The 12,513-nt window shown below is 45.8% G+C and overlaps 1 protein-coding gene across 1 annotated transcript in view; it reads right to left on the reverse strand.

The window, feature by feature from the left end:
* Positions 1 to 749: 749 nt before the first annotated feature.
* mov10a (Mov10 RNA helicase a) overlaps positions 750 to 12,513 on the reverse strand; it is a 24,703-nt gene continuing 12,939 nt past the window's right edge. Inside the window, exons 11-17 of the mRNA XM_023995987.2 lie at positions 7,011 to 7,172; positions 6,738 to 6,841; positions 6,457 to 6,554; positions 6,090 to 6,188; positions 5,164 to 5,272; positions 4,906 to 5,023; positions 750 to 965 (exon numbers count right to left, since the gene is read on the reverse strand). Of these exons, the coding sequence (XP_023851755.2) occupies positions 750 to 965; positions 4,906 to 5,023; positions 5,164 to 5,272; positions 6,090 to 6,188; positions 6,457 to 6,554; positions 6,738 to 6,841; positions 7,011 to 7,172 (906 nt within the window). The remainder of the gene's footprint in view (positions 966 to 4,905; positions 5,024 to 5,163; positions 5,273 to 6,089; positions 6,189 to 6,456; positions 6,555 to 6,737; positions 6,842 to 7,010; positions 7,173 to 12,513) is intronic.

Here is a 12,513-nt window from a genome sequence, read left to right on the forward strand (position 1 = left end):
ACAAACGTACACACGCGGGCAGAAAACGTACACATGTGGGCACACACAGACATCATATAGAGTAAGAGTGAGTAAAAGGTAAGTGCTGGGAACCTTCTCGTTAGTGAGGAAGCCTAGGTTAAAGTCTTGGTCCATCTTAACGTAGTTGATGCTACTGCGGACGGTAGAGCCCCATGATGATCTTTCTCTCCTGTCCCTGGAACTCCTCCACTGAACCCACCTGAAACAACAACAATGCTTCATCAACACTTAAAGCTTCAATATGTAACTTTTTGGTTGACCTGACCAAATTCACATAGAAATGTAAGTTATAGATATGTCCTTCTATTGAAAGAAAGTCAAAGAAGCTGTAGATCTGTTCTATGTGCACTATTTTTTTGCTCCCGTTCTTAAGTTAGTTTTAGCTTCAAACAGCTGAAAATACAATATTTTTGGTTATTGAAAATATATTTCACAGCGGATTAGATGGTACAATGTGTTTTGTCACAAACTGAAATTAGGTGAACAATTTAATTTTAGCAACCAGGAGCAATTTCTGCATATTGCACCTTTAACGCCTCATCTAAACAAAGGCCTCAGGTTGTAAGACTGATGTATAACCAGGACTCACCTTGAGCTCCTTGATGTCCTTCCATTGACTCAACTCTTTGACAAAATTCAGAGCTTTTTGGATTTTCTCACCTGTTAAAAACAGCAGATTAACTTAGGTAAAACTCCTGCACATCAGGTATAGTTAATGATGGGTTGCTTTAACTCCATGGATGACGTCTCACCTGTTTCCTATAGGGAGCGATGATGCCAATGTCTTTAGGGGATAGTTTGGGCAGGCCCTTCTTGCCCTGGGTCTTCATCAACTTGGTGAGGTAGTCCACCAGGACCTCAATCTCTGACACGTTGAAGAAGGACGGACTGTTGCCTTCTCTCTCATCTTTTCCCAACACTCCATGGAATATCACTGGGAACCCCTACACAGAAGACCACAGGAATGCAAACAATACTGGAGCATTTCCACCACCCAGACATCAAATCAAATCAAATTTTATTAGTTCACATACACATGGTTACAGATGTTTAATGCGAGTGTAGCGAAATGCTTGTGCTTCTAGTTCCGACAATGCAGTAATAACCAACAGTAATCTAACCTAACAATTCCACACTACAACCTTACACACACAACACAAGTGTAAAGGGATAAAGAATATGTACATAAAGATATATGAATGAGTGGTGGTACAGAACGGCATGGCAGATGCAGTAGATGGTATAGAGTACGGTATATACGTATGAGATGAGTACTGTAGGGATGTAAACATAAAGTGGCATAGTTTAAAGTGGCTAGTGGTACATGTATTGCATAAAGATGGCAAGATGCAGTAGATGATATAGAGTACAGTATATACATATGAGATGGTAATGTAGGGTATGTAAACATTGTATTAAGTGGCATTGCTTAAAGTGGCTAGTGGTACATTTTTACATAATTTCCATCATTCCCATTTTTAAAGTGGCTGGAGTTGAGTCAGTACTGTTGGCAGCGGGCCGCTAAATGTTAGTGGGGCTGTTTAACAGTCTGATGGCCTTGAGATAGAAGCTGTTTTTCAGTCTCTCGGTCCCTGCTTTGATGCACCTGTACTGACCTCGCCTTCTGGATGATAGCCGGGTGAACAGGCAGTGGCTTGGGTGGTTGTTGTCCTTGATGATCTTTATGGCCTTCCTGTGACATCGGGTGGTGTAGGTGTCCTGGAGGGCAGGTAGTTTTGCCCCTGTGATGCGTTCTGCAGACCTCACTACCCTCTGGAGAGCCTTACGGTTGTGGCGGAGCAGTTGCCGTACCAGGCGGTATACAGCCCGACAGGATGCTCTCGATTGTGCATCTGTAGAAGTTTGTGAGTGCTTTTGGTGACAAGCCGAATTTCTTCAGCCTCCTGAGGTGAAGAGGCGCTGCTGCGCCTTCTTCACAACGCTGTCTGTGTGGGTGGACCAATTCAGTTGTCCGTGATGTGTACACCGAGGAACTTAAAACTTTCCACACCTTCTCCACTACTGACCCGTCGATGTGGATAGGGGGTGCTCCTCTGCTGTTTCCTGAAGTCCACAATCATCTCCTTTGTTTTTGTTGACGTTGAGTGTGAGGTTATTTTCCTGACACCACACTCCGAGGGCCCTCACCTCCTCCCTGTAGGCCGTCTCGTCGTTGTTGGTAATCAAGCCTTTACCACTGTAGTGTCATCCGCAAACTGATGATTGAGTTGGAGCGTGCATGGCCACGCAGTCGTGGTGAACAGGGAGTACAGGAGAGGCTTCAGAACGCACCCTTGTGGGCCCAGTGTTGAGGATCAGCGGGTGGAGATGTTGTTACCTACTCACCAACTGGGGGCGCCCGTCAGGAGTCCAGGACCCAGTTGCACAGGGCGGGGTCGAGACCCAGGGTCTCGAGCTGATGACGAAGTTTGGAGGGTACTATGGTGTTAAATGCTGAAGCTGTAATCGAGAACAGCATTCTCACATGGGTATTCCTCTTGTCCAGATGGTTAGGGCAGTGTGCAGTGTGGTTGCGATTGCGTCGTCTGTGGACCTATTGGGTCGTAAGCAAATTGGAGTGGGTCTAGGGTGTCCGGTAGGGTGGAGGTGATATGGTCCTTGACTAGTCTCTCAAAAGCACTTCATGATGACGGAAGTGAGTGCTACGGGGCGGTAGTCGTTTAGCTCAGTTACCTTGGCTTTCTTGGGAAACAGGAACAATGGTGGCCCTCTTGAAGCATGTGGGAACAGCAGACTGGGATAAGGATTGATTGAATATGTCCGTAAACACACCAGCCAGCTGGTCTGCGCATGCTCTGAGGACGCGGCTGGAATGCCGTTGGGCTGCGCCTTGCGAGGGTTAACACGTTTAAATGTTTTACTCACCTCGGCTGCAGTGAAGGAGAGCCCGCAGGTTTTGGTAGGGGGCCGTGTCAGTGGCACTGTATTGTCTCTCAAAGCGGGCAAAAAAGTTGTTTAGCCTGTCTGGGAGCAAGACATCCTGGTCCTCGACGGGGCTGGTTTTCTTTTTGTAATCCGTGATGACTGTAGACCCTGCCACATACCTCTTGTGTCTGAGCTGTTGAATTTCGACTCGATTTGTCTCTGTATCTGAGACTTAGCTGTTTGGATTGCCTTGCGGAGAGAAATAGCTACACTGTTTGTATTCGGTCATCTTCCGGTCACCTTGCCCTGGTTAAAAGCAGTGGTTCGCGCTTTCAGTTTCACGCGAATGCTGCCGTCAATCCACGGTTTCTGGTTTGGGAATGTTTTATCGTTGCTGTGGGTACGACATCGTCAATGCACTTCCTAATGAACTCGCTCACCGAATCAGCATATTCGTCAATATTGTTGTTGGACGCGATGCGGAACATATTCCAATCCGCGTGATCGAAGCAGTCTTGAAGCGTGGATTCAGATTGGTCGGACCAGCCGTTGAACAGAACCTGAGCGCGGGAGCTTGTGTTTGAGTTTCTGTTTGTAGGCTGGAAATCAACAAAATGGAGTCGTGGTCAGCTTTTCGAAGGGGGGCGGGGGAGGGCCTTATAAGCGTCGCGGAAATTAGTATAACAAATGGTCTAGTGTTTTTCCAGCCTGGTAGCACAATCGATATGCCTGATAGAATTTGGGAGTTTTGTTTTTAGATTAGCCTTGTTTAAAATCCCAGCTACGATGAATGCAGGCTCAGGGTGTGTGGTTTCCAGTTTCAAAGAGTCAGTAAAGTTCGTTCAGGGCCATCGATGTGTCTGCTTGGGGGGAATTATACGGCTGTGATTATGATTGACGAGAATTCCCTTGGGTAGATAATGCGGTCGACATTTGATTGTGAAGGAGTTCTAGATCAGGTGAACAGAACGACTTGAGTTCTTGTGTGTTGTTATGAATGATCCACCACTTCTCGTTAATCATAAGGCATACCCCCCGCCCCTCTTCTTACCGGAGAGATGTTTGTTTCTGTCGCGCGATGCATGAAGAAACCAGGCTGGCTGCACCGACTCCGTTAGCGTCCCTTGAGTTAGCCATGTTTCCGTGAAGCAGAGCACGTTGCAATCCCTGATGTCTCTCTGGAATGCTACCCGTGCTCGGATTTCATCAACCTTATTGTCAAGAGACTGGACATTGGCGATAGTATGCTAGGGAGTGGAGCGCGATGTGCCCGTCTCCGAAGCCTGACCACGAGACCGCCACGTTTTCCCCTTTTTCGGCGTCGCACAGGGTCGCCGGCTGGGATCAGATCCATTGTATTGGGTCGAAGGCAAAACACTGGATCCGTTTCGGGAAAGTCATATTCCTGGTAGGAACGATGATGAGTTGACGTTAATCGTTATATTCAGTAGTTCCTCCCGACTGTATGTAATGAAACCTAAGTTACCCGGGTACCGATGTAAGAAATAACACGTAAAAAAACAAAATACTGCATATTTTCAAGGAACACGAAGCGAGGCGGCATCTCTTTTCCGGCGCGGAAAATGAGAAAAATCACAACTTAACCCATGATTAAGATTCAGCTTTCTGCAACATGGCCACTCATATATATATTTTTTTTAATATTCATTAAGAAATCAGAAAACAGCATGTTACTGCATGTTTGAGAAAGAGGGAGATGCTTTTTTAAATATGCTGCTACTAATGTTAATGGRGATTCAGGAATAGCTCTGTGGTCAAAGGAGAGCAGCCCTGCTACAGACAGACAGACAGGCACGCACTGACATTATAATTACTGAGCTGCCTGAGGAGAAGAGACCCTGGAGAGTTGTAACAACACTAACTCACACACCTAACAAACCTCAAATCAGAATAATGTTCAGTAGGCACTAAATGGAAGAAAACGTTTGAATCAGAGATGGTGCTAGCAGAACCTGTACAAAAACAACACTGTCACACCTCCTTGGGCAGATGCTCCCAGTTGCAGTAGGTTTCACGATCCCACTGGTCTGCAAACACCTGCAGCTCCTTCTCATARAAGAGCTCATTGGGAATCTTCAGAATAGCAGGGTGGGACCTGGGGAGGAAGAGAAGAGAAGAAAGGAAGAGGGGAAAGGAAATAGTTAAAGTAGATGAGCTCAGAACTATCTAATYAAACGATGTTACAAAAGAGCAACACTGGAAAGAACAGGATGGAAGAAATCCCAGAGCTGTTACCTGTAGTTGCGAAGGAGCTTGGTCACAAAGCGACTGTCAAAGTGTCCAAAATCTCCATCCTTCTGATACAGTGGGTTGTCTTTCATCAGTCTYTCTAGCAAAGAAATCCCTGGGATACACAAAAGTTGATCTTATGGTCATGGGAGAAAGAAKAATTAATTTCTYCCCAGTACGGGACGTTCGATATGCGCACAGGCTTGTGTGTGTGCCCCCMAAAAATTCTGGGCCTAATCATAGAATGACATATAGAACCCCTATTAATTCAATAGGATTTCTGTTGGCATAGTCGTAAAGATCTGTCATTTAACTTATAAAATGTATTACTTTTCACTGTGGCATAAACACAACCAGTCATAATGGTTTAATCTGAYTGTTAAACAATCACTTCAAAGGGCTCCTTTACTRGGCTACCCGTGCACGTTCATCCACTAGCAACATATTTMCAGCCTCCAAACAGTGGTGAATGGAAAGAGACATCTGTTACACAGRAAAGTGTAATGACATTTGGCGAATGTCATTAGGGCAGAATTGATGCGTACACTGCTGTCCGSGCGCGTCTCGGTATCGGCCACTCATCTCTGCCTAGACAGGATGTCAGTGTTCTCGTCGAACGACATCACATTTTGGAGCGTAGGTTCTCTCACCCGTTTTCAAGTTCCTTTTTCATGCAGTAATGATAAAAAGTGGCGTAATAGCCTAGTTTTCTTTTGTTTTAATTATTGTGATAGGGTCATGTTTTACCAGTATGGCGTACCCCCACTATTTATTTTGCTGGGACGCCGCACCAGACCGCACCGCCTTACTTTCCCCCCGCTTATAGTACATGGAGCTTGCTGATATTCCAGCTATGAGACATGACAGAAATGGGGATTGTTTATTGACAATAGTCATTGGGTATGATTCATTGATTGCGTATTAGAGCCTACCCATTCCATACTGCAGGGCCAGGGGGGATCGTAAGATGGGTCCTAGCTGCTGAGGGTCTCCAGCCAATACCAGCTGGCCCTCCTCTGGATGRAGCAGGCCTGTGGATACAAGATACAGCCATTGGCTACTGGATAGTAGCAAGACAATATGGTCATGTTCACTAGGGCCAAAACTGGATGAAGCATTTTGAAATATAGTGAAATAGAGGAGTTTATCCAATAAGATGACAGATTTTCGTTATCTGTTACAGAACGTTTTGCTGAGTTGTTCCCTACTGACCACAAGCCAGGCCTATGGTGTACAATCTAATATAGGGCTCACACAATGAGCAGTACCCCTCCCCCCCCCTGGTATTATCTATCTCACCTGCGATCCCAATGATGCTCTCTGGCTCCACTGCTTGACCCGACTCATCTATGAACACATGGGTGAAGTGACCGACTGGGATGCCGCCGGACACAAGCCTAGGAAAGGAACACCAACACACAGTGGTTAACAGAGACTTCCTCAGGAATAAGGATATATTTTTGTGTAAAACTGTAACAACATGTAAGTACAATGTAACAACTTTAGTAATTACACACTGCAAATCGGTTCTTAAAGCAGTATAAACCATTCAGCCTTTCTACTGTAAAAATGAGCCGTACCGTCCTGCTGTCACCAGTGTGGTGATGATGACCTTGTAGCCCATCAAAACCTCCTTTGTGGGAAACACAAAGCTGTCCTGGCTCGCGTCCCAGTTACAATGTTTCTGGAACGCCGAAGAACGAGGAGAGGGAGAGTCATTGGAAAGGACACACAGCGAAATGTCAGTGAGTATAAAATCTGTTGAGACTTGTTATCTCAATGTATTTATTTGTTTAACCTTTTTTTCACCATGCAAGTGGCCTACAACCTCATGTAATATGTGTGAACCTCACCAGGAGGTTTTGGGGCACAGTGCTGAGGGGTCTGCTGCTGGCGTAGAGACGGTAGACACAGTGAGGGTCCATGTGACCCAGCAGCCTCTCACACAACAGGTCTGATGCACTGTTAGATGGGGCACATGCCAGGATGTGGCACAGAGGATCCACTCTGTTCAGCTGAAAACACAGGCATAACGTTTAACACTAGAACCGCCAAGATGGTCAATCTGACCGTTTTCAAACTTTGTAATTTCAATAAAAACCTTGAACCCACCTGTCCCTGACTTTTCCTAAATATGTGTATTTTACACTCTAGCAGTACTTTGAGAAAATAAACTCGCAAAAAAGAAACGTCCTTTTTCAGGACCCTGTCTTCAAAGTTAATTCGTAAAAATCCAAATAACTTCACAGATTTAAAGGGTTTAAACACTGTTTCCCATGCTTGTTCAATGAACAATAAACAATTAATGAACATGCACCTGTGGAACGGTCGTTAAGACACGAACAGCTTACAGACAGTAGGCAACTAAGGTCACAGTTATGAAAACTTAGGACACTAAAGAGGCCTTTCTACTGACTCTGAAAACCACTAAAAAGAAAGATGCCCAGAGTCCCTGCTCATCTGCGTGAATGTGCCTTAGGCATGCTGCAAGGAGGCATGAGGACTCAGATGTGGCCAGGGCAATAAATTGCAATGTCCGTACTGTGAGACGCCTATAGACAGAGCTACAGGGAGACAGGACGGACAGCTGATCGTCCTCGCAGTGGCAGACCACGTGTAACAACATCTGCACAGGATCGGTACATCCGAACATCACACCTGCGGGACAGGTACAGGATGGCAACAACAACTGCCTGAGTTACACCAGGAACGCACAATCCCTCCATCAGTGCTCAGACTGTCCTCAATAGGCTGAGAGAGGCTGGACTGAGGGCTTGTAGGCCTGTTGTAAGGCAGGTCCTCACCAGACAACACCGGCAACAACGTTGCCTATGGGCAAAAACTACCGTCGCTGACCAGACAGGACTGGCAAAAAGTGCTCTTCTCTGACGAGTCGCGTTTTTGTCTCACCAGGGGTGATGGTCGGATTTGCATTTATCGTCGAAGGAATGAGCGTTACACCAAGGCCTGTACTCTGGAGCGGGATCGACTTGGAGGGTCCGTCATGGTCTGGGGCGGTGTGTCACAGCATCATCGGACTGAGCTTGTTGTCATTGCAGGCAATCTCAACGCTGTGCGTTACAGGGAAGACATCCTCCTCCCTCAGATGTGGTACCTTCCTGCAGGCTCTTCTAGACATGACCCTGCCATGCATGACAATGCCACAGCCATAACTGCTCGTTCTGTGGCGTTGATTTCTGCAAGACAGGAATGTCAGATGATTTGTCTCCATGGCCAACAAAAGCGCCAAATCTCCATCCCATTGACTAGTCGTTGGACCTGTTGTGATCCGGAGGGATGAGGGTAGGGCCATTCCGCCGCCAGGAGAATGTCGCGGGAACTTGCAGAGGTGTCTTTGGAGTGGGAGAGGACGTGGGGTAACATTCAAGAAGAAACTGGCAACATATCTGGTGCAGTCCATGAGGAGGAGATGCACTGCAGTACTTAATGCAACTGGTGGACACACCTGATACTAACTGTTACTTTTGATTTTGACCCCCCCTTTGTTCAGGGACACATTATTCCATCTCTGTTAGTCACATGTCTGTGGAACTTGTTCAGTTTACGTCTCAGTTGTTGAATCTTGTTATGTTCATACAAATATTTACACATGTTAAGTTTGCTGAAAATAAACGCAGTTAAAAGTGAGAGGAGGTTTCTTTTTTTGCTGAGTTTATAATAAAATACAAAAACCAGGCGGTTATGCAACCGGTCAGGATGCTCTCGATGGTGCAGCTGTAGAACATTTTGAGGATCTGAGGAACCATGCCAAGGGGGAAAAGGCATTGTCGGGCCCTCTTCACAACTTTCTTGGTGTGTTTGGACCATGATAGTTTGTTGGTGATGTGGACACCAAGGAACTTGAAACTTTCGACCCGCTGCACCTCCTTTTCCTGTAATCCATGATCATCTCCTTTGTCTTGCTCACGTTGAAGGAGAGGTTGTTGTCCTGGCACCACACTGCCAAGTGTCTGACCTCCTCCCTACAGGCTGTCTCATCGTTTTCTATGATCAGATCTACCACCGTTGTGTCGTCAGCAACCTTAATGATGGTGTTGGAGTTGTACTTGGCCACACAGTTGTGGGTGAACAGGGAGTACAGGGGGGACTAAGCACGCACCCCTGAGGGTGTTGAGGATGAGCGTGGCCGATGTGTTGTTGCCTACCCTTACCACCTGGGGGCGGCCGTCAGGAAGTCCAGGATCTAGTTGCAGAGGGAGGTGTTCAGTCCCAGGGTCCTTAGCTTAGTCATGAGCTTTGTGGGCACTATGGTGTTGAATGCTGAGCTGTAGTCAATGAACAGCATTCTCACATAGGTGTTCCTTTTGTCCAGGTGGGAAAGGGCAGTGTGGAGTGTGATTGAGATTGCGTCATGTGTGGGGCGGTATGCGAATTGGAGTGGGTCTAGGGTTTCCGTGATGATGGTGTTGATGTGAGCCATGACCAGCCTTTCAAAGCACTCCATGGCTACCGATGTGAGTGATACAGGGCGGTAGTCATTTAGGCAGGTTACCTTCCCTTTCTTGGGCACAGGGACTATGGTGGTCTGCTTGAAACATGTAGGTATTACAGACTCGGTCAGGGAGACGTTGAAAATGAAAGTGAAGACACTTGCCAGTTGGCTCGCACATGCTCTGAGTACATGTCCTTCTGGCCCCGCATCCTTGTGAATGTTGACCTGTTTAAGGGTCTTGCTCCCAAGTGGCGCTGTTGTCTAAGGCACTGCATCTCAGTGCCCTGAGGAGTCACTACAGACACCCTGGTTCGATTCCAGGCTGTATCACAACCGGCCRTGATTGTGAGTCCCATAGGTCGGCGCACAATTGGCCCAGCATCGTCCGGGTTTGGCCGGTGTAGGCCGTCATTGTAAATAAGAATCTGTTCTTAACTGACTTGCCTAGATAAATAAAGGTAAAAAAAACAGGCTACAGAGAGCATGATCACACAGTCGTCCAGAACAGCTTATGCTCTCATGCATGCTTCAATGTTGCTTGCCTCGATGCGAGTATAAAAGGCATTTAGCCNAGAGAGCATGATCACACAGTCGTCCAGAACAGCTTATGCTCTCATGCATGCTTCAATGTTGCTTGCCTCGATGCGAGTATAAAAGGCATTTAGCCCTTCTGGTAGGCTTGCGTCACTGAGCAGCTCGCAGCTGGCTTTCCCTTTGTAGTCTGTAATAGTTTTCAAGCCCTGCTACATCCGACAAGTGTCAGAGCCGGTKTAGTAGGACTCAATCTTACTCCTGTATAGACGCTTTGCCTGTTTGATGGTTCGTCTGAGGGCATAGCAGGATTTCTTGTAAGTGTACGGATTAGTCCTGCTCCTTGAAAGTGGCAGCTCTAGCCTTTAGCTTGGAGCAGATTTTGCCTGTAATAAATGGCTTCTGTTTGGGATATTTACKTATGGTCACTGTGGGGACGACGTCGTCGATGCACTTATTGATGAAGCCGGTGACTGAGGTGGTGTACTCCTCAATGCCATTGGATGAATCCAGGAACATGTTCCAGTCTGTGCTAGCAAAACAGTCCTTTAGCGTAGCATCCGTGTCATCTGACCACCCCCACCCCTCATCTTACCGGACGTAGCCGTTCTGTCCTGCCGATGCACGGAAATCCCAGCCAACTGTATATTATCTGTGTCGTCGTTTAGCCACGACTCGGTGAAACAAAAGATATTATCAAGTTTATTTTATTTTATATAGCCCTTCGTACATCAGCTAATATCTCGAAGTGCTGTACAGAAACCCAGCCTAAAACCCCAAACAGCAAGCAAYGCAGGTGTAGAAGCACGGTGSCTAGGAAAAACTCCCTAGAAAGGCCATATTACAGTTTTTAATGTCCCGTTGGTAGGATAGTCTCGAACGGAACTCATCCAGTTTATTCTCCAGTGATTGCACGTTGGGCAATATAACAGATGGTAGAGGCAGGTTGCACACTCATCGACAAATTCTCACAAGGCCCCCTGATCTGCAATCTCTGTATTYCCTTATTTTCTTCATGTGAATGAYGGGGATTTKGGCCTTGTCCGGTAGCAACATTATATCCTTTGATCAGACTCATTAAAGAGAAAATCTTTGTCCAGTTCGAGGTGAGTGTTCATTGTTCTGATATCCAGAAGCTCTGTTCGGTCATAAGAGACGGTAGAATCAASATTATGTACAAAATAAGTTACAAACAATGCGAGAAAAAAAAACACAAAATAGCACAATTGGTTAGGAGGCCGTAAAGCGGCAGCCTTCCCCTCCAGCGCCAATCTTTAAAAATCTACATGTAGCAGACATGACATGGTTATAATTCCCTGCCCTACCACACAGTCAACACTGAGTATACCAAACATTAGGAACGCCTTCCTAAAATTGAGTTGCACTCCCCCCTTTTGCCCTCAGAACAGCCTCAATTTGTCRGGGCATGGACTYTACAAGGTGTTCGAAAGCATTCCATCTGGTCCAGTTTGACTCCAATGTTTCCCACAGGTGTGCCAAATTGTCTGGATGTCCTTTGGATGGTGGACCATTCTTGATACACACGGGAAACTGTTGAGTGTGAAAAACCAAGCARCGTTGCAGTTCTTGACACAAACMGATGCGCCTGGCACCTWCTACCATACCCYGTTCAAAGGMACTTACATGTTTTGTCTTACCCATTCACCCTCAATAAGGGATCATAGCTTTCACCTGGATTCACTTGGTCAGTCTACATCATGGAAAGAGCAGGTGTTCTTAATGTTTTGTATATTCAGTGTATATTTTACAGTAAGAATAWAACGGAATATAACAAGAATAAAACATAAATATGTTTTCCAAATGGCTATCGCTGATTGTCGCCAGTACTCACATGAAGAACACGTGGAGTCACGATAATTCTAGGAAATAGTTATGTTTTGAAAAAGAGCCCATCCACACAATTTTGAGAGCTTATTGGCAAAACCAGGTTAAWTAGAAACCTTACAATCTGCTCTTTCCAATMGGGTATAGCAAATCAAAACCTCTGGCCTACATGGACCTTTGTAGGATGATTTGACCCATCAGACTATTGTCAATTTAATTTTCTCTTTAGGCTACATCTATTATTATACTGTACGTGCAAACATTTTTCAATATAGTTTAGGTGTAGTTTGGATGGACCATTAGCTGGGCAGGCAACTCTTGTCTTACAGTCAGAAAATACACTATTGTCTTATTTTAGTATTTACAGTCTATGCGCTTCTGGATCGATAAATACATTTTCAGACTTATTACAATTTACATTTAGTGTCCTGAGGTTTCTTATGACATATTTTAACATTATTTATCGATCCAGAAGCGCATAGACTGTAAATACTAAAATAGACAATAGTGTATTTTCTGACTGTAAG

Source organism: Salvelinus sp. IW2-2015, linkage group LG11 (assembly GCF_002910315.2).
Source record: "Salvelinus sp. IW2-2015 linkage group LG11, ASM291031v2, whole genome shotgun sequence".
NCBI lineage: Eukaryota > Metazoa > Chordata > Actinopteri > Salmoniformes > Salmonidae > Salvelinus > Salvelinus sp. IW2-2015.